Below are 21,089 nucleotides of genomic sequence, written 5' to 3' on the forward strand. Positions count from 1 at the left end.
CAGGATGGTGGGGAGAAAATGGAAATTATAGCCAGGATCCTTGCCTGGGTGTCACCCCTTGTAGACCTGAAGTGCCTGTTTGCATGTCTATGGGATGTTTATAGAGAGGCTGGTCAGTCTTGGGAGGGTTAGCAGGAAAATAGGTATGAGCGGGATGACAGAGAATTAAGGCCGGTAAAGTTCACTAAAAAGGGGACTCAAAAAGCATTCTGTCCCAGGGGACTGAGGAGGAGAAGAAAACAAAAAGCTAGTGAATCGGTGCAGGAATGTCTACTCGGACCCTTGCAAGATGCTACTTCATGTGTCTGCACCCCAGCCCCTCTCCCACGATTTCCCCTCGAAAAGCCCTGACCGCTTGGGTGTCAGGAGGACGGTGGTTCTTTCAGGCAGGAGTCTGCCACTCCCTCATTTGCTAGCGATCAATAAACTATTCTTTCCTTTCTTCAAAACCTCGTCACTGTGTTTTGTGATTTGACCTCAGGGACAAGGACCGGGTTTCGGTACCAGGAGCGGCCCCCCGACCAAGTGCCCGCAGTGCCGCTCCATCGGTGTCCGGGCCCACAGGCCGAGCTGTCCTGGAGGAACGCAGAGCTCCTGCCCTCCTCCTCGCTAGCCAAAGACGCCTGTGCCGGCAAGGAATTCGTGCGCTGTGGTAGCTCGAGCTCACGCCTCCAGGATTCCCTCCGAAGTACACGTTGAAAGCAGCAGTGCCTTCCAGGAGAGAGTCCAGAAACCGGGGTCACCACCAAGGATCTGAAGGAGGGGGGGTGGTGATTTCCACGTACCCTTGTTGAAGTCACTCATCCGGCCTACTCCGAAAACAGATGGCTCTTGGAGATGCCAGTGCATGCTTGTCTATGTGATCAGGGTCTCAGATCGCCGTTCATCACCTGATCCCCAAGCACCCAGTGTGTAAGTATTGGTCAGGAAAATGCTCTTCGTTCTGTTTCTGTCAGTAAAGAGCAGCAGGGGAGTTAGCTTTCAGCCGGCAGAGAGAGAAAACTATCTCAGAGGCGTATCAGATCTCCAGACTTAGGTTGTAATTTAGTCAGAAGGAACCTTCATCTCCTTTTCCTTCCAGAAGACGCCACTGTCCCATCACATTGATGATACTAGGCTGATTGGACCCAGTGATCAGGAAGTACAACTCCCGTGTCGCCTGAGAGGCCCGAGGTAACACAGGGCAGCCCAGAGCGGGCCACTCCAGGGCCAGGCCACAAGTGTGACCCACCCGGGCTGACCTATCAAGCACACTGATAGAACAGTCACGTGTCAGGAGGTGGGAAATCAATCCAACAAAAATTCAGGGGCCTTTCTTTCATCTTAGAGAAGTTTCTACAAGTCTATCGTGTGGGCATGCTAAGCTCTCCCTTCCAAGGTGATGAATAAGATGCTGTATCTGTCCCTCTTCCCCCCACCCTCCAAAATGCACAGCAGCCTGGTGGACCACCCCAGATTTCAGAGGCAGCATAGAAGTCATTTCCAGTGTGCTACTCTGACCCATTTACTGATTGGTCTGAAAAGCACCTAGTTTGAGAGTAACCTGGACCTTTGGAAGGTGGAAGGCAGTAGAAGGCAACACCTGGATCTCCTCTCATTGCCACCCCTTCAGGTGCACACATGAAAAAGGCCTAGCATGAGACCGACTTGCCCAAGATCACAAGGCCCGGACCCCAGCCTGACTTGCGTGATGTTCCACGCTCCATGCCAAGCCTGGTTGGCATTCTTCCATCTCTGAGTCTGCGCATCAGACACACGTGACACCAGCCCCCAGGAGCTGGAGGTGTCATCCATGTATCCCTGGGGATGTCCCTAGGGAGGAATGTCTGACATGACCCTCCTGTGCAGGTTGGGATGTTGGGCAGGTCCTGGGAGATGCTGGCTTCAGCAGGACAGGGAACTGGTGAGAAAAAGTGGCCTGAGCTCAGCTTGTCTCCTCAGGGCTGGGACCAGGTGATGTTGCCAAAGAGCGTGGGGAGGGCTCTGGTGGAGATTTGTGTACTCATGCCTGGCAAGGGCCAGGAGGGTGGGCAGTCAGCAGCCCAGAGGGGCATGTGGGCGTGTCTGAATACAGGGAGGGGCCCATGAAATGGAACCTTCAGGAAGTGATGTCTCTGATGACACGCCCAGTAGAAGCTGAATTGTGACCCGGACGGAACCCACCTCCTGGAGGCAGAACCCACTCCTGCTCACTTGACCGGAGGCGCTCGACAGAGCAACATGCGGTCTTGTTGTGCGGAGCCTTCTGAAGGCATGGGAGTCAGGGAAGCCGAGAGGGAGGGTCTTCCTGCTCGCCGGGGGCGCTGGCTCAGTGACCTCCTCCACCGCCTCTGTCCGTGTCTCCCGAGGAGCCCCGAGGTAACACAGGGCAGCCCAGAGCGGGCCACTCCCGGGCCCTAACGTGTGTCTGCGGTGGGTGTGGGGCATGGGTGGGACGGAAGGCTGGGGAGGAAGGGGGCCATTCTTGGGTGGGAGCATGTTGTGAGGAGGTGGCCCCCTGGCGGGGCAGTCAGTGTCCCAGCGCTGGTCTCAGCATTCAGGACGTGGAGGTGAGTGTTGGGACCAGGCACTTCCACACACATGTTAGTCCTGAGCCCGGGGTGTCCTCTCCTTCGCTGAGGGACTGGATGTCTACGCAGATGGCCCTGTGTGCCTGATCTCCGGTCAGGTTTGGGGCCCACATTGCCTCCTGCGGGGAGGTCCAGGCATCCCCGGGTGCCTGCTCCCCAGCTACCAGGCCCCGGCTTCGCAGAGCTCCACCCTGGGGAGCGAGGAGGAGCTGGTGGATGGACTCACCTACCCCATCTCCCTGGGCCCGGGGCAGGCTGTCTACACCCAGGAACCCGCTCCACACCTGGCAACCTGCCAGGGCCCTCCCAGGGCTGCCCCACGAGAGGGGCCGACAGGCCCACTCCAGAGGGCCTGGAACCTCGCTCCCGGGGGCACCCTGTGCCTCTCCTTGCTCGCATCTCAGGGGGCTGGGGGCTCTCGGGTGAGCTACAAACCTCCCTTCTCCTGGTGGTTCCTGGGTTTCCCACTGACTATATCCCTGCTGCCCCCCTCAGCGTGAACCTGAGCCAACTGACCATGGGACTGAGGTCCCCAAGCGCAGGGCTCCCAGGACAGGCGTGAGGAGGAAGGGGAGAAAGCGCACAGCAGGAGTGGAACCAGCTCCAAACACCAGCAGGAGCGCTCCTGAGTCCACACTCCCTCCCGAGGACGCTGCCCACCCGACCACGGGGCAGCGGCTCCCCCGGTGAGCATCCTCCCCCTCCTCTGCACAGTCGGGCCTCTGCCCACTGCCCGCGGTGTCTCTTGAGTGTGTCTGAGCCACAGCGTGCTCGTCTGACAGGCAGGGTGGCTGGCGGTGAGCCTGTTAGGGTGCCCACGGGGAACACGGGAGGAGAATTAGAGGGGCTCCCCTGGTGCACCGCAGGGTAGAAGGACTGCCGGCCAAGCAGGGCCACTTCGGGGCTTCTCTGTACCCGATGAAAAGCCCTTGGCCTCACCCGTCAGTGGCCTGAAGCCTAGCTCATTTGGAAATGAGCCTTTGGAACGGAGGCTCGCGATTCCCTGTAGCTGGGCCCGGTCGTTGTCCTCACCGTGGCCACATGAGGGACCTCTGGGGGGCAGCAGAGGGGTACCTGGGAAGGTTTGGGTAGGACTTCCTTCAGCAACAATAGGTATGCAGCACCCACTTTGTGCAGACCCTTTGGGGACACTTAGCATAACTGAGTGAAGGAGGCAGACACAGTACTGGGACCCTGTCTCGTGTGGAGTCAGGCAGTCACTTCAGGTGTCATCCGCAGGTCACTGCCGGGGAGCATCATGGGGGATGCCCTCACGGCCTCCAAATGTAACGGGGGGCATGACGAGGGGCCAGAGGAGGAACTGAAAATGTGAGAATTCACTGGGTCCACAGGGGGTGCTGCACATCTCACAGAATGGGGGGAGGAGGAGTTTGGGGCTTGGGGCAGGGGGAGCACAGCAGAAGCCAGTAGGTCACTCATCTTCGAATTCCCACGGGCGGGCTGATGACTGGGGACTTCCTATTCGGGAGGATGGGAGAGGATGGGGTCCCAGGACACACGCAGGGTCAGGAAGGGGGAGGGGCAGGTGCCTGGACAGGCAGGGGAGTGCACAGCGGGCAGCCCCACACGAGGGTGGGCCGGGAGGACAGTGTGGCTGGGAAGACCAGGCTTCTTACTCTGCCACCCCCCGGCCTTCCTCCAGCCCCGGGATGGGACAGGCTAGGCACCTTGCCTGGGAGCCCGAGCATGGGCCCAACATCGTCCCTGGCAGCCAGCCTTCAACCACCCTGGAGGGCCAAGTCCTCCACCACTTGGTCCAGGAGGAGCATCTGGGCCCCACGGTGGCAGAGCTGAAAGGTGAGTGGCTGCAGCCAGGGGACCGTTTAGGGTGGGCTTCCCGGACTGGGGTTCCCTTCAAGTCAGTGAGGGCTTTTCTGTCATTGTAAGGGGTGGGGAATCCGGCCTGGGGTGACCTTTTCTCTGTGTTCCACTCCAGACCCACGGCAGACGCAGCTGGCTCCAGAGACACAGGGAGGCCTGGCTTCGTGGCTGGAGCCCGTCCAGGAGCTCCCTGAGTCCCCTGGGCTGGAGCTACAGTCGGTGTCACCTGCTTCAGCCCCTGCAGAGCCGGAGGATGTCCCAGGAGTGGCCCCAGCCCCGGAGCCAGGCCCTGAGCTGGAGCCCTATGTGTCCACAGCAGAGTCTAGCAGGTCACTCATCTTCAGATTCCCACGGGCGGGCTGACAACTGGGGACTTCCTATTCGGGAGGATGGGAGAGGATGGGGTCCCAGGACACACGCAGGGTCAGGAAGGGGGAGGGGCAGGTGCCTGGACAGGCAGGGGAGTGCACAGCGGGCAGCCCCACACGAGGGGGTGCCGGGAGGACAGTGTGGCTGGGAAGACCAGGCTTCTTACTCTGCCACCCCCCGGCCTTCCTCCAGCCCCGGGATGGGACGGGCTAGGCGCCTTGCCTGGGAGCCCGAGCATGTGCCCAGCATCATCTATGCCAGCCAGCTTTCATCCATCCTGCTGGGCCAAGTCCTCCACCACTTGGTCCAGGAGGAGCACCTGGGGCCCACGGTGGCAGAGCTGGAAGGTGAGTGGCTGCGGCCAGGGGACCATCTAGGGTGGGCTTCCCGGACTGGGGTTCCCTTCAAGGCAGTGAGGGCTTTTCTGTCATTGTAAGGGGCGGGGAATCAGCCCCGGGGTGACCCTTTCTCTGTGTCCTGCTCCAGACCCACGGCAGACGCAGCTGGCTCCAGAGACACAGGGAGGGCCGGCTTCGTGGCTGGAGCCCATCCAGGAGCTCCCTGAGTCCCCTGGGCTGGAGCTACGGCCGGTGTCACCTGCTTCAGCCCCTGCAGAGCCAGAGGATCTCCCAGGAGTGGCCCCAGCCCCGGAGCCAGGCCCTGAGCTGGAGCCCTATGTGTCCACAGCAGAGTCTAGCAGGTCACTCATCTTCAGATTCCCCTGGGCAGGCTGACGACTGGGGACTTCCTATTCGGGAGGATGGGAGAGAATGGGGTCCCAGGACACACGCAGGGTCAGGAAGGGGGAGGGGCAGGTGCCTGGACAGGCAGGGGAGTGCACAGCGGGCAGCCCCACACGAGGGGGTGCCGGGAGGACAGTGTGGCTGGGAAGACCAGGCTTCTTACTCTGCCACCCCCCGGCCTTCCTCCAGCCCCGGGATGGGACGGGCTAGGCGCCTTGCCTGGGAGCCCGAGCATGGGCCCAACATCGTCCCTGGCAGCCAGCCTTCAACCACCCTGGAGGACCAAGTCCTCCACCACTTGGTCCAGGAGGAGCACCTGGGGCCCACGGTGGCAGAGCTGAAAGGTGAGTGGCTGCAGCCAGGGGACCGTCTAGGGTGGGCTTCCCGGACTGGGGTTCCCTTCAAGGCAGTGAGGGCTTTTCTGTCATTGTAAGGGGCGGGGAATCAGCCCCGGGGTGACCCTTTCTCTGTGTCCTGCTCCAGACCCACGGCAGACGCAGCTGGCTCCAGAGACACAGGGAGGGCCGGCTTCGTGGCTGGAGCCCGTCCAGGAGCTCCCTGAGTCCCCTGGGCTGGAGCTACGGCCGGTGTCACCTGCTTCAGCCCCTGCAGAGCCGGTGGATGTCCCAGGAGTGGCCCCAGCCCCGGAGCCTGGCCCTGAGCTGGAGCCCTATGTGTCCACAGCAGAGTCCAGCAGGTCACTCATCTTCAGATTCCCATGGGCGGGCTGATGACTGGGGACTTCCTATTCGGGAGGATGGGAGAGGATGGGGTCCCAGGACACACGCAGGGTCAGGAAGGGGGAGGGGCAGGTGCCTGGACAGGCAGGGGAGTGCACAGCGGGCAGCCCCACACGAGGGGGTGCCGGGAGGGCAGTGTGGCGGGTAAGACCAGGCTTCTTACTCTATCACCCCCCGGCGTTCCTCCAGCCCCAGGACGGGACGGGCTAGGCACCTTGCCTGGGAGCCCGAGCATGTGCCCAGCATCATCTATGCCAGCCAGCTTTCATCCATCCTGCTGGGCCAAGTCCTCCACCACTTGGTCCAGGAGGAGCACCTGGGGCCCACGGTGGCAGAGCTGGAAGGTGAGTGGCTGCAGCCAGGGGACCGTCTAGGGTGGGCTTCCCGGACTGGGGTTCCCTTTAAGGCAGTGAGGGCTTTTCTGTCATTGTAAGGGGTGGGTAATCAGCCCCGGGGTGACCCTTTCTCTGTGTCCTGCTCCAGACCCACGGCAGACGCAGCTGGCTCCAGAGACACAGGGAGGGCCGGCTTCGTGGCTGGAGCCCGTCCAGGAGCTCCCTGAGTCCCCTGGGCTGGAGCTACGGCCGGTGTCACCTGCTTCAGCCCCTGCAGAGCCGGAGGATGTCCCAGCAGCGGCCTCAGCCCTGGAGGCAGGCCCTGAGCTGGAGCCCCATGAGGCCTCGGGCCCGGGTCCCATGACACCTGCAGGAATGGCACCAGGCCCGGCAGAGCCAGAGTCAGACCCGGAGCCCACCAGGCCCTGTGTCACGATCACCCGGGACGTGCCGAGGAAGGAGGAGCGGACCATCCTGCAGTTCCCTGCCCACCTGGTAGCCGAGCAGCTGACCCTGATGTGTGCGGTGAGTGGAGCGGGCTCTTGGGGCTGGGGGTGGGCCTTCCTGGGTCACGGGCTGCCCCACACTTGCCGCCCCTGACGTGGACTCCTGTGATCTGGGCCCACGTCCCAGATTCCCCATGGACTCACCATGTGCCCTGAGAGACTCTCCTCGCCCCCAAGCCTTCACTGACCACACGGGGACAGTAGGGCTGGCACTTAGGGGTCCTTGCAGACCAATTAGGTGGAGAGGAGGGAAAGTGGGCAGGGCCTTGCCAGCATGGGAGGGGCAGGGCAGGGGAGGGGTGCTCAGGGAGGTGCTGCCAAGGCCTTAGGTCCTCGGGCCATTGGCCTGGCAAGTTTGCATGGCCTCCACGCTTCAGAGGCCCCTGCCATGGACCTGACTGCGTGGGAGACACGGACACCAACAAAGACCCTGGGTGCTGTTGTTTTGGTGGTAACTGCACCTGAGTGGGTAGTGGGATCCACAGGGTGGCAGAATGGGAGGCAGATGCCCCAGGTTGGGCAGGCGTGAGCTGCCTTGTGCCTCAGCGAGGAGGTGAGTGAGGATGCCTGTGAGCAGAACCCCTCCATTCCCCACCACTGTAGTGTCCTGGGCATCCGGTCCCGGGCACCTCAGTGGACGTGGTCTGAAGCCCAGATGGCCACAAGGCTCACAGCATATCCCCAGTTGCCTGGGCTCCAGCTCTGACCGGTGACTCTGCCTGGGAACAGGGGCACCAGGGCCACAGCTGGATGACACCCCTTGTCATCCCCAGGGGCTGTACAGCAAGGTTGACTATGGCGAATGCAAGGCCTACTTAGAGAGCCAGCCACTGATGGAAGGCATTGAGCTCCTGGCCCCCAACGTGCAAATGGTCATCAGGCAATTCGATGCCATGGTTAGCTTGGTCATCTCCTCCTGCCTCGGAACCCTGACGATGACTGCCCAGGACAGGGCCCAAGTGGTGGAGTTCTGGATCCGGGTGGCCAAGGTGTGTCATGGGACAGCCCCTGGGGTCCCTCCTTTGCCAACTCTCAGGATGGTTGTCTGTGGTCTGCCATGCATGTTCCCTGAGCCCCTCGTGCCAGGGGCATGAGGACGTGAACTCGCAGGTCCCAGGGATGGGACAGCCATCCCTGGCCCCTTCCTTTAGTTGAGCTACAGTCCTCCACCCAGGAGGGCGGCTCATCACGTACCAGGTGTGCTGGGCTCCCTGGGTGTCTGTCTTCTTAAGGACAGGAGTTCATGGGGGGACAGAAGCAGAGAAGCAGGCCACGCTCTCAGCTCTGTCTTCCCTCCCAGGAGTGTCTGGCCCTCAAGAACTTCGCTGCCCTCCGTGCCATTCTCGTGGGCCTGCGGAGCCGTGCCATACTTCGCCTGGGAAGCACCTGGAGACGTGTTTCCTGGTGGGTAGTCCTGTCCCTGGGACCAGGGCTCCTGAGTGGACAGGGACACCCCTACATCTTGCAGTGTCCCTCAGTGGGCTGGGACTTCCTGGGAGGCGGCAGAGCCTAGGGGCAGGGATGGCAGGCTCTTGGGGCCCCCTGTGGGTTAGGCCAGGGGTACCCCTGCAGGAATCAGTTTCCTTCAATGTCAGGTGTGTGTTTAAGCCCATTGGAGACCTTGAGCTTGTGCTCTGCAGCACGAGGTCCCTGCCGCAAGGACAGAGACCTGGCCCAAAGCAGATTCGCCCCCAGGAGAACTGGGAATGGAGGCCCTGGGTGGAAACACGCAACGCCCTCCCCCGGCCCCAGATTCCCTAGGGCCCAGGGCTGTGGTGGAAAGCCTCATGCAGGCTAGTGGATCTCCTGGGTGCCCCAGGAAAACGTGTCTGCACCCAAACTCTCCCCCTGCTGGCCATGTTTCTCCCTCCTCCTCTCCCCTCCGCTTAGGAAGAGCTCCAGGATCTATAAAAAGCTTCAAAAGACGGACGAGAAGGCTAACAGAGAGTGGCTCCTCGAGGTAAACGGAGGCTAGAGGTCTGGAAGGGAGGGGGTCCTTGGGGCGAGTCCTCTGCCGTGCTGTGGCACAGCTTTGGTGAAGACTCGAGGTGTGCGGGGTGAGAGGGGGAAGCTGATGGGGATAGTAGAGTCCCCCAGGTCCCCGTCTGCCTCCCTCCCTGGCTCCACTTGCCTGGGGGCCTGGTATCCAGTGAGGACCCAGAGGACAGGCCCCAGTCAGGGCTGGAGCTGTCGTGGGGTCTTCAGCAGGGTTGGGGCCTATGGCTGAGCAAGGTCGGCTTCTCCCCTGGGTCCCCTGAGCCTGTCACTGCCCCTCTGTGGCCTCGGGCTCCTCATCTAGACATGGAGGGTTGCCGTCACCCTGGGGTGTGGGCCTCCCAGGTGAGCAGGGTCCAGGGAGCACAAGAAGGGCTTCAGCGTAGTGGCGAACCCACCTGGTGGTGTGAGGGGAGCCGTGCTGATAGCCAGGTGACTGTGAGTGCTCAGGGCACCCTGGCAGGCAGAGGGACCTCCCCTGACCCTCTCAGGGTGGCGGCCGTGGTCCAAGGACACCCATGAGTATGAGTGTGTGCTGGAGCTGGGGTCGCTCTAGGCCGAGAGCCTGCTGGAGGTGGGGACAGCATGGGTGCCAGGGGGCTCGGGCAAGGCATCCATCAACCACGGTCTGATTGTGGGAGGCCACATGGGAGGGGAGCACAAGCACCTGAGTGTCTTGGACCTTGCAGGAGGCGAGGGCCATCGTGAAGCAACAGCTGTGTGTCCCCAGCAGATCCCAGAATAGGAAGAAGCAGGTGAGAGTGGCGTGGCGCAGGTTTTGGGCGGTGGGGTCGACCCTGCACCTCCTCCGGTGCCACCAGCCTTGAGCTGCCAGCACTGGGGTGACCAGGAGGAGGGTGAGAGCAGCTGGGTCCAGGGAGAATTTGGAGGACAGGTGCAGGGACCACAGGTCCTGGGATTGGCCAAAAGCCACCCCCGCGAGGGCCCAGGAGGGGAGAGCAGGGCGATGGGAGGCAAGGGAGGCAGCACAGGGTGGTGCAAGGGAGCTGGGGGCGGCAGGTGTGGGGTTCAGGATAGGCTCTGTGGGCGCCCCTGAGGCACGTGGGGACTCATCACCTCCCCACCCCGGTGCCACAGGGCATGGTCCCGTTTCTCGGATTATTTCTGCGTGGTGTGCCTGTAGACCAACTCCTGGAATATAATGAGGATGTGAGTGAACCGAGCAGGGCACAGGGGGCAGGGTGGTAGGCTTTAGAGAGGAGAGAGCCCCCATGTGCCTGGACCTCTCAGCACCGGTCCCCCCCATCCTGAGTCCCCCCGCCACCCCAGGAGCTAGGCTTCCTGGAGAGGACTGCCAGAAGGACCCACCTAAGCCCCGGTCCTGGCCCCAGGGCAGGTGGGGCTGAGGGCTACAGGGAGCAGCATCTGGGCAGGACTGGTCTCCCCCTGAGGCCCCAGTCTCCCTGTCCGCCATCACACAGTTGCGTGGGAAGCTTGGCCTCAGCTCCCAAGTGCAGTCCCCGCTTCTCTGTAGCCCCGATCCTGGGCCCGGTCCGGGTGCTATTTCTGGGAAGGCCTGCCCCTTGGAGGGCCCTGGAGGTCCTCCAACTTGAGAAAGGGTGGGGACGTTCCAGCCTCATTCTTGGCTCCGGGGGCTGTTTCTGATGCGCTGTGGTTGCCTTCCTGCCTTCCAGGGTGACGGGATGAGAGAGAGACAGTTGAATGCCAAGTCACAGAAGGTGAGGGATGGAGTCAAGACCCCCTGGGCAGGACCCTGTCATCCCCTGGGTCTAATGTGTCTTGAGAGAGTTAAGACACGCAGAGCTGAGGACACTACAGGTTTTGTCAGGTGGGGGGTGGCATCAAGGCCTCCTTCCTGGAGGAGGAGCTGGAGACCCAACAGTGGGAACAGGCAGGGCTGGATGGCATTGGAGGGAAGGCAGGTTCCCGTGTGAGCAGAGGTCCGGGACCATCCCAGTGCCCCACTCTTCACACCCCCTTGTCTGCATCTTGCCTTTCCTCTGCCCCCAGGTCACTACCCTCAGACTGGAGATCATGCTTCATAAGCGCTTGGCTGGGCTGTACGACCTGGAGCCCGAGGAGCGCTTCGTGTCCTTTTTCCAGGCCGTGGAGCCCCTGGATGAGGAGGAGAGGTGAGGCCGGCAGGAGTCAGGTGTGGGGTGCAGCTGCCGGCAGGCTCTGGGAGAAGGGCCCCCTGACGTGTGGCTCCAGGGGCTCACAGGTGGCCCTCTGTCCTGCAGCTACAGCCTGTCCTGCCAGCTGGAGCCCCCGGGCCAGGAGGCCCGCGGAAAGGGAGTGTTACCGGCCTCCGGGTGGTGCAATATGTTAACTTACTGGCCAGGGCCAGGTGAGTTTCTGGGCTGGGGCGATCATCGGCAAGGGGTGGGCTGCCCCCCAGCCTCAGGGAAGCTTCGGGCCGTGTTCGGTGTGGGGGCGTCCTACAGACCGGTGGGGCTGGGATCCCAGCTCCACGGGCGACCAGTCCTGTCAGACCGAAGGGTGGTTCTCCTCCCCCTCTGGGACCCAGCCTCCTCCTCTGTGAGTAGGTGACGCTCAGGAGCCTTCCTGTGACAGGGACCCCCTGGGTGTGGTGATTGACAGGACCCTCTGCACAGGGCCCAGAGCACAGAGCGCAGCACGGACGGGGTGGAAGCAGGATAATGGGGGGAACCCAGGATAACCTGCCTCTTCTGTTCACCCGCATGGTCCTGTAGCTGCTGTCATCGGGCCCTCGGCCCTGCTCGTGTCCTGGCTGCATGCAGAGGAGAGCTTCTTCTCCTTTGGGCCGGCGGCACCTGGTACCCCAGGACCCTAGTCTGCTTGCTGCCCCTCTTCCTCCCGCTGCTCATCCTGAGCCTCTGCTGCGGCAGGTGCTCTGGCACCTCCTCCGTCGGCAGACTCGAGCAGCTCCCCAGACTACCTCTGCATCCTCAAGGACCCGTATGCATGTAGCTGCGGCCAACCTGGCCGCTTTCCTGCTGTGTCGTCCTCCTGCTCGTTACCCGCTGGACAGAGGCGAGCCGCCCCACCGTGTGGAGGATGTTCCCCTTTGTGCAGGTGGCCTCCCGCCATGACGCCAACTCCTGCCTGGGCACCGTCAGCCACCGAGTCATAGCCACAGGGTTGCAGGAAGAGCTGGGGGCTGTCCTCCCCAGGCCTGGCCTTTCCCGGGATGGACACGGACATGGCACAGGGCTGCATGGGACCATGGCCCCCTGGATGCCCAGCGGAGGCATCCAAGGACGCAGGGGTGGCCGGCTGTCACAGCGTCCTGGGGCTTGCTTATAGGGGAGCCGCCTGTGCAACTCCCTCCCCTCATCCCTGAGAAATAGCCTCCCCAGGCGCAGTGTGGTCTGGGTATTGTCTCTGATGTCAATGGTTCCTGGGGGTTCAGGTCATCCCTGTGCATAATGTAATAAATGATGAACGGACTGCCCCCACACTGCTCTTTCTTCTCAAAGCTCTGCCCCTCATGCAGACATCATGTGCCCCAGCACCCCCCACCCCCAGCCCTAAAACTCTCTGACGCAGGGTGGCCCTGACCTCCACCAGGTTGTTCTCCATCCTCTGTCCTCCCCCCATAAGGTGCTCAGGAAGAGTGGGGCGCTCTAAGCTGCAGGCTGGCACACCTTGGCAACACTGGGGAGGGCTGTTCAAACAGAAATTGAACCTTATTTCCTGTCACCTATAGATTATGATAAGACACCAAAACTTGTTGATTAGAAGCCCTAGGGTGTCTCTTCACGTCTTGAACAGCACTGCAGATGTAGCCAAGTAGGTCCCAGGGCTGCAGGGCATCAGTCTAGCACTGTCCCATTTAATGAGACAGCTGCTCCACACATTCCAGAAAATTCCTTTTCAAAAACGTTGAACTTGGTCTCTCAAAGCACCTCCAAGAGATGCACTCCTTCCATTGGGGGGCACCCCCCAAAGCTCCCAGGTCCCCCAGTCTTCCCCCATGTTGCCCCTCAGCCGTCCAGCCCCAGGCCAGGCTGGTGTGAGGCCCTGGTGTCCAGCTCCTGGGGCCTGACGTCTGTGATGAAAGGCTGGGGAGGCTGAGCGGAGGCACTTGGCTCTGATTCTCCCCATAACGCTCCCCCCCAGGGCTCTCAGGATGTGTTCACCCTTCCAGGAAGGGGGGACTGGCCTGGAGGGGAGCTGCAAGATCAGCACAAATAACCCCTTGAGGGGCTCCAGGCTAGAGACAGTCCTCAGGCCTCATGCTGCAGGTGGAGCCCCAGACTGGGACTGGGGAAGTGGATGTGGGCCCTCCTGACAGCCTCAGGTGACCAGGTGACAGGAGGGAAAATCAGGACACCCAGAACACCCACTTTCCCCTTGCCCTGCCCACAGCACCCTCAGAGCCATCTGCCTGCACGGTGGTTCCAGGGATGACCTCAGGCTATCCGGCCACGTAGGGAGGTGAGTTTGGGCAGGAGGAGGGCAGACGGACCTCTGGCAATGCTGTGGCACAGGTCACACCTGTCTTCCTGCATGGCCCACCAGCCTCAACCTGACACAGAAGAGCTTCTGGGCCCAGAAACAAAGCAGCAGCCCTGGGCCTGCTGGGTGGTCACTGGGGCCAGCGTTCCATCCTGCCCTGGGTGTGTGCAGGGACCCCAAGCATGCCAGGTCCTGGACTGCTGCTGCTGGGTCACCAGGCTCACACGGCTACGTGGCCACCCTGACTGGGCTGCAGCGCACCTGCCCCACCCGGCGTGTGCTGGGGAAGCGACAGGGCCCTCTGCCACCTGATGCACTGCTCTGCGCACAGGCACGAGCTCTGGGGGCTCCGCATCTTTGGGCTCATCAGAGAAGCTGATGCTGGTGTTCTTGTTCACAGGCTCAGAGAATGAACTTTGCAAACACTCAAGGTAGAAGAGCATGTGCGAGGCTTTTATTTAGAGATAAGGCAGAGGACAGAGCTCCTGGCTTGCACCTGCCCAGAGGGGACAAGATAGCCCTGGGGTGATGCATTGTCTAGGGGATTTGTAGGCAGGTGAGAGACAAAGGGCTAGGGATGCACACCTGCTAAATAGTCTCCAAATGCTTATCTTTGAAGAGACACTTAAGTTGCTTATCAGTCTTCCAGATTATTTTGCTTACTTGTCGAGGTTGCACATCATTTGATTAGGGCTAGAGGAAGAAAAGCAGAATCTGGGTAAAGTTAAAGAGAATAAGCTGGGCCTTTTAGCAGGCTACGGTAAATTTTACAATAGCCTCATTTAACTGACACAAGGAAGACATGGGCTATGCTGCGGTCTTTTCTCATCTGGGGGAAATTCAAACATTTCAGGCCAAGTTACTCCTGGCTTTTTAGTTTTAATTAATCTCACACAAGAATGCTTATATTACTTTAGAAAATTAATGTGACTGACTTTGCTTAATTGTTTAATAAGGAGTTTCAGTAGGGGTTTTATTCCGGAGGCCCTCACCCTACTCTGTCTGCACCCACGGTCCCTGCCTCACTAGCACTGAGGCTCCGTGGCTTCCCTCCCCAGCTGCCATTCTCTCCTAGTTCCTCCTCCAGGCTTCCCTTCTGCACTCTGCAAGCTCTCTGCTCGCACCCCTCTCCCACCCCAGCCCCCCCACCCTCCCAGCTGTATCCTTCCCCCATCCCTCCCCTGGGCTGGGACTCCTGTTATTAGGGCGTTGTGTATTTTCCTTGGTTCCTGTCCCTGCCGCAACCAAGAATTGAAGGGCACAGACACAGTAGTGTGGGCTACCTCAGAGAGAGGGGCACACTGAAAGGTTGGGGGTTTCCCCTTTTAAGGATTTTTCAGGAATGTGACAAAGGGCTAGGGGTGTGGACTTAAGTGGTCTCAAGATGTTTTTCTTTGATGGACATGAAGTTTCTTATCAGTCCTCTGGGTAATTCTGCAAAATTAGTTTAACACAGGAAATCTACTGCTCTGATTCCCTCCAGGATAGCAGCTTCCTGGTTTGGGAGCAAATCAATTAAGACTGCCTTCCCTGCCTCCAAGGTGGGCTGAGTTATTGTATGTTCGCTAAAGGGTATGGTAAATGTGGATAAAATGAAAGTTCCTGTCACCAGGATTCTCACCTGGGCCTAGTGGGCTAGCTCACTATACCTGTGTGGGCAATATGTTGCTATATACTCTATACAAGAGCTCCCGCCCAGTGCTCTGGGTGACACGGTGACACGGCTGCGAGGCTGCAGGAGAGCAGAGCAGAGGCTGGAGTGGTGGCAGCGTGGAGGTCAGAGGCCCAGAGGATGGCTGTGTGGGATGGCCGTGTAGGCAGGGAGTCCCAGAGGCAGAGACCTGCATACAGACTCGCTCTGATTGAATGGGATGTTAGTGGTTGACTTGCCACTGTGGAAATAAGGTTGGGTATAACCCTTTCACCTCAAGAACGTTTTACTGTCATTTCTTTGGTCACATTGAATCCATAGTGAACTTGCCCAGGGTTGAAACCCACTGGCAGGACATTAAAAATCTTACTTCTTAACTTCCTGGGTTTTAAAATGCAATCTTAGCTTTAAGATAGAATCTTTCTTGTCTTTACTATGCTGTTTATGGCTGGGCTAGCTTGCTAAATTAACTGTCCAGGCTGCAAATTACTTGATTAGGGGATGGAGGAGGAATAACAGCATATAGGTAAAGTTAAAAAAATAAGCTGGGCCTTCTGGCATGCTAAAGTGAATCTTGCACATGATTACACACAATTAGCATAATAAAAACACGGACTGCTTTCCTTCACCTGGGGAATCTTAACTGATCTCACTGAACAGTGTCTTTAGAGCTTAATGTTTAGCACAGAGTTCTGATAGGGGCTTTCCTTGCTTGTAGTCACACTGCTCTGACTGTAATTATCCGGCCTTGCTTTTTCTGGAGGCCTCATCCTATTGTGTCTAAGCCCAGGGTCTGGGTCTCAAGCTGAGCATGGGAAGTGAAACAGCCATGGGAGGAAGACACTTCGCTCCGAGATGGTGAAGATTCAGGCCTTTGCAGAGTTCAGGGGTGAGGATCTGTTCCTTACCTCTGTTGGCCCCCAAGTTCTCTCCTGATGGCCCCTCTGCGACTGTGCCTGTCTTAGGTTGTTCCTCCCGTAAGGAATCTTATCTGTCTCAGGCTAGCCAGCCATCCTCCGGGGCCAATCAGGGCGATGTGAGGCACGTGTGTGAGAGAGCGGCGGCATCGGTTTTCTGTCTCTTTGGCTTGTTTGTGCCTCCGTGGCCTCCGTGCCCAGTACCTGCTTTAGGGATCCCTTGCCAGCCAGCACGGTCCCAGCTCAGGTAATATATTTTGAGGAACTCAGGCCATTTTTTATAATGTAAGATATTTCTTCCGAAACAACAGGGTAGTGAAGTTTCAGAAAAAATTTGGTTTGAGAAGGAAGGAGAAAGATCACAGAACCAGCAAACAGGAAGAAAGGTGAAAAGACTGGAAAAACCTCAGGGCAAAACGTCGGGCATAGCTGGAAGCTCTTCTCCTTCTTTCTTTAACTGAAGTTGTAGGTGATGTTGGGTGCCGAGGGAGGCAGGCTTCTGAGGGGGTGGTTTTCACCCTCATTTTGGGAGCTGACCGCTGTATGATGACGTTTGACCAGCTGTGCGGGGAGCCAGCGAGGACCTGGAACAGACACGACCTCTCCCCCAGATAAGCACCACTGCTGGTGTCTAGTTCTTTACCAGTTTAGGAATAATAAACTATAAATGACAAAAGACAATTTACAATGGTTAAAGAGCTGAGCAGAACTTAGGACAGCTGATATGTAAGGGCGGGGAAAAAGAAAGGGGGCCTTACGATCAGCATGTATAATGGGGGAGGCGCAAGGAGGGCTGTGCAACACTCAGATTCTTCCTTTGTTCAAGAGGAACATAAAGATGTTAATTAACTTTAGAATGCTGTCATATATATATTTGCATGTGTTATGCAATAATAAAGCATACCATTAACTATTGTATTTTATTACATTTTATATAATTATATGTTATAATATATAACAACAATATGTATTAATATATATATACATACCTGGGGAAAAAAAAACATAAGTTTAGTATAACTTCTAAACAAGCAGAGGTAAAAACAAGGACAGAACTGTCCACCAAGGCAAAATAAAATAGCAAAGGAAAGGGAATAAAAACTAGAAAAAGTGAGAGGCATAAAAAGTCAAAATTAGGTGGGGCAAACAAATCAAAGTACATAAATCACACCCTGTAAATGAGCTAAACTCTCCATGAAAAGACAGACTGGAACACTGGATCAAGCACCCAGTTACATGGGACTGCGGAGTGGGCTCTGCCTGGCAGCCTCTAGGGGTTTCTCTTTTGATGCGTCTCCACCAAAGTAGCGGTAGGACAAGGAGATAGATGAACATTTGTTTGCTGATATCCTACTTGATGTCCAGGAGGAATCAATGCCGCTTCCAGAGATGCATATATTAAAACAGAATTTTTATGATGAAATCAAAGCAAAAGGATAATGGGTTGGAAATATAAGATGAAGTCATATTAGCACACAGAATGCATCTGTAAAGCCTCGCTGGAGGTCAGCTGGGAAGTTCACTCTGAGACTGGTAGCATCGAGAGCAAAGAGGAAAACATGGACATTATCATAACATTCCCAATGTGCAAAGCATTAAGCACAAACCAGTCAGGAGAATGCCACCTTTCCCACGTGCAGAGACCTGTGAAAAATGAGTCCCCCGTGAAGGGGGAAGTATGCAAGGTAATGAACACAACTTCTAAATAACCAATCCAAAATCTTTTTGCCCTACTTTCTTATATAATGTCCTTCAAAGAAGGCCAGTAGGAAAGCAATTCTATGAGAGCCAAGACAGTGAAGTCTGGATACACTGCTCCCTCATGTCTGGCCTGATCCAAGAACATCACTGGTAAGAACTGGGACAATGGCTCCCGACCGTCTGCGGGGGGTTGTGGGCTACTGCAAAGTCCTATTAAGGCACAGGCTGTGCTGGGAACATCTCCTGAGAGAAGTAACACATTTGCTGGGTCTCAGGTCCAGTTGAGGACCTGCTGCTCTGGTTTGTTACCCTTAGATTCCATCAGAGCTGAATAATAATAATGACAACGGTAAGAAATAATTATAAAGGTGGCCCCAACAAATGCTTTCATAGTACCATGTCTCAGGCACTCTTTCAAGCACTTGCACACTAACCCCTCCCCTACACACGCACACGTTTTCTTGAGCCATCTCGTAAAACTTTTCTTTCCTTAGAGAAGGCGTAGGTATTCAAAAGCCACAGCAGGTTCTTTTAAGAAGCGTAGTAAGACAAAGACACCCAGTTTCAGGACAATCTGTCTTTACTTTTGGGAAGCTAAGCAACCTGCGATGCGAGAGACAAGAAACAGGAAAAACAGTGGAGAGGGGTTGCAGCAATCTTAACAGGAAGTGGTGGAGAAAGGATTAAAATATATACATAGTTACCGAAGAATCAACAGTGTCAGACCAATTTGATGACAAGGGCCGTGCAGAGCAGAGTTAATTACAGGTGGCCTCACACTAGTTGCTTTCTTCTTCTGTCCTCATTCTCCCCGTTTGGAACAGAGGCTTCTGCTTCAGGCAGCCTCTGACCCTCTGATTACGTGGGCACAGCAGCAGGGCAACGGTGAGGGTAGTGGGTGATTACGTGTGTTGACTGATTTAAGTTGATGGCCTTGAGGTGCTACAGACACTTCAGAACACTGAGGGATGATTAAATTACAGCCACTGCCGCTCTGCGGTTGAGTGTCTTTTCTTCATTCATCAAGAAGTTTTAGAAAGGCTACCAGGTGCCATACTCTGAACTGGAGACCCTGAGATAAGAAAGATCCCGCCTGGAAGAGCGTCCAGTGTCTGCAACCCCCGACTTGGGGGAAGAAGCATCTCGTCCACAGGCTCCAAGCACAGCCTCGAGACCAACACACAAAGTACCGGTGACGATCCGACATGGGCACGCCACCTGCGCTGGCACAGATGCTCTGGGGGCTCGGGGCAGGGTGAACTGGATTCCAGTGCTGCCACTGAGACACAGGCTATTGATCGCTGGAGAACAGGAAGACCCGCGAAGAGGATTCTGTTCTCCCACAAACAAGTTGAATCTTGTCAGAGGGAGAAATGTCACAGGGATGTGAATGCCATTAAAATATCATCAGCGTTCTTGAGCACACTGGTTTCTTCATTGCCTGTGAAAGCACAAACTTTTGTCAAAAGAGAAATAAATAGCTAAATACCCATGTCAACCTCGAGAGGTGGCCTGGCAGGGCAGGAAGAACAATGGAGAAGGACTTGGTCTCATCTGTCCCGAGCAGGTCAAAACATTTCCATGGATTTTCATTTCCCTGGGTATGAGATAGCTGTAACCACTTCTGCCGTGCTTCTCTCGTGAACTTCAAGGCTACCATTTATTAAACACCTACAGTGTGCCGGACACCACCCCAGGCAGTGTATGTGCATTCGTCATCTTGATTCATCTCCACAGTGATGGCACAAGGGCAGGTGTTATATATACTATTTCACTGTGAGGGAGGCCACAGAGTCCAGGCAACTCCCTGAGCTCAAAGGGCTGGTGGGATGGAGCTACGTTCTGAATGCAGAGCTGTCTTGCTTTGAACAGGCTGTGCATCTGAAGCTGCCTTTGGGGGCCTGAGACTCCAAGGAAATTAACTTGGTAGACACACCCCTGATTGATTGTGAAGCACCCTGAATGCTGGGCGGAGGCATTACCTGACACCATTCACTCTTTGGAACCATGTCCTCTCCCAACCTCGGGAACTCTGCAGCTGAAATGAAGGATCCAGGCGTCCAAAGAAAGGCATAGGTTCTGAGAACTCGCCACACAGTTGGCAGGTGCCCGAGAAGAAACGACACACGTGGATGGAGTTGCATAAACCTTACCTCCCCCGTCTACCGCCCTGCCTCCTGCCCCAACCCCCTCCGAGAGCTTTCCACGGAGGCGGAGGCACGCGGACCCACACAGGAATCCCGAATTAGCTCAACCTGCCTCCCAGCTGCTGGATGGGCCTAATTAGACCAAATTAATAATTGATTCAAGCAAAATGAGACATGCCAAGAATCTCCAGGGAGGCTGTAAAATGATAATGCCATCTTATTAGGGAAATGTGTCAAGCCCCCACACAAACTCTTTGGTTCTGGGATTGAAGCGGGAGGCCCATTGGACCTGACTCACTGGTCGGGCCAACTCCTGCATGCCCCCACCGCCTCTTTCCAGGCGTGGCATCTCCTGCCCCACTACACACCCTGGGCTGCCCCTCCTCCCCCCCTCCCGCCCCTCCCTGTCCTTCACTTCCTTCTCCCTGACACATCATTAACCTAAACTTTCCCGATCCTTCTCCCCCACAGAAAGGAAAGCCGGATGACAAGCTACTATTTCGTATCACACCCTGAGTGATTCTTACATAAAAATTAACAGGCACTTGACAAAGTCAAAATTACTAACTAATGATACATTATGCAATTTCCATAATTAGTCGTGTTATTGATATTTCCTTCTGACCACAGAGCTGGTGGGGCCACCTTTATTCATAGCGAGAAGACGTAGCCAGGCTGTATGCAGGTAAGAGACAGCTTTAGGGAAACGCTTCTCTTCTGACACAGACCCAGACCTAGCTTGGACGCTCCTGTGGGCCAGTAGTCCTCTCTGGAGCCAGCGTCTGTCTCCAGAGCAACCGAAACAATCAGTTGTGCATATGGGTCAATTTGAGGACATCGAGGCTTGTCTCACCTCTTTTTGATACTCGCTATTCTGACTGGCGCGAGGTGATATTCATTCACTCTTAGGGCAGGCACCTCATGCATGCTAGGCACTGTTCTCGACGGGGGACGTATACTAGCAACGACACAAAGAACCTGCCCACATGAGTTACACTCTGGTGAGGAAGGGGAGCAACAAACAATGAAAAGATACAGAATATAACATGATGTTACATTTCTCAACTGTTGCAGTCGTTTGAGGCATGTCAGAAGAGCAGATGTGGAAGCTGGAGACGTTTATAGAAGTTCGTAAACAGCCTTTTTCA

The 21,089-nt window shown here is 57.0% G+C and overlaps 3 protein-coding genes across 3 annotated transcripts; all 3 read left to right on the forward strand.

Moving 5' to 3' along the window:
• Window positions 1-4,943: 4,943 nt before the first annotated feature.
• Window positions 4,944-6,376, forward strand: LOC130685075 (uncharacterized). The gene is made up of 3 exons (XM_057508267.1): window positions 4,944-5,128; window positions 5,268-5,868; window positions 6,008-6,376. Exons 1-3 carry the CDS (start codon window positions 5,018-5,020, stop codon window positions 6,253-6,255), a joined length of 960 nt encoding a protein of 319 aa, XP_057364250.1. The 5' UTR covers window positions 4,944-5,017; the 3' UTR covers window positions 6,256-6,376.
• A 125-nt stretch (window positions 6,377-6,501) lies between these two features.
• On the forward strand, window positions 6,502-8,199 carry LOC130685165 (ral-GDS-related protein-like). Its single transcript, XM_057508345.1, has 3 exons — window positions 6,502-6,608; window positions 6,748-7,124; window positions 7,879-8,199. The coding sequence occupies exons 2-3, from the start codon at window positions 6,960-6,962 to the stop codon at window positions 8,197-8,199; spliced, it is 486 nt and encodes a 161-aa protein (XP_057364328.1). The 5' UTR covers window positions 6,502-6,608; window positions 6,748-6,959.
• Window positions 8,200-8,298: 99 nt separating this feature from the next.
• Window positions 8,299-11,218, forward strand: LOC130685166 (ral-GDS-related protein-like). Its single transcript, XM_057508346.1, has 6 exons — window positions 8,299-8,509; window positions 8,996-9,065; window positions 9,790-9,855; window positions 10,199-10,270; window positions 10,756-10,800; window positions 11,093-11,218. Exons 1-6 carry the CDS (start codon window positions 8,349-8,351, stop codon window positions 11,216-11,218), a joined length of 540 nt encoding a protein of 179 aa, XP_057364329.1. The 5' UTR covers window positions 8,299-8,348.
• Window positions 11,219-21,089: the final 9,871 nt, after the last annotated feature.

The sequence above is a fragment of the Manis pentadactyla genome, chromosome 10 (genome assembly GCF_030020395.1).
Source record: "Manis pentadactyla isolate mManPen7 chromosome 10, mManPen7.hap1, whole genome shotgun sequence".
NCBI lineage: Eukaryota > Metazoa > Chordata > Mammalia > Pholidota > Manidae > Manis > Manis pentadactyla.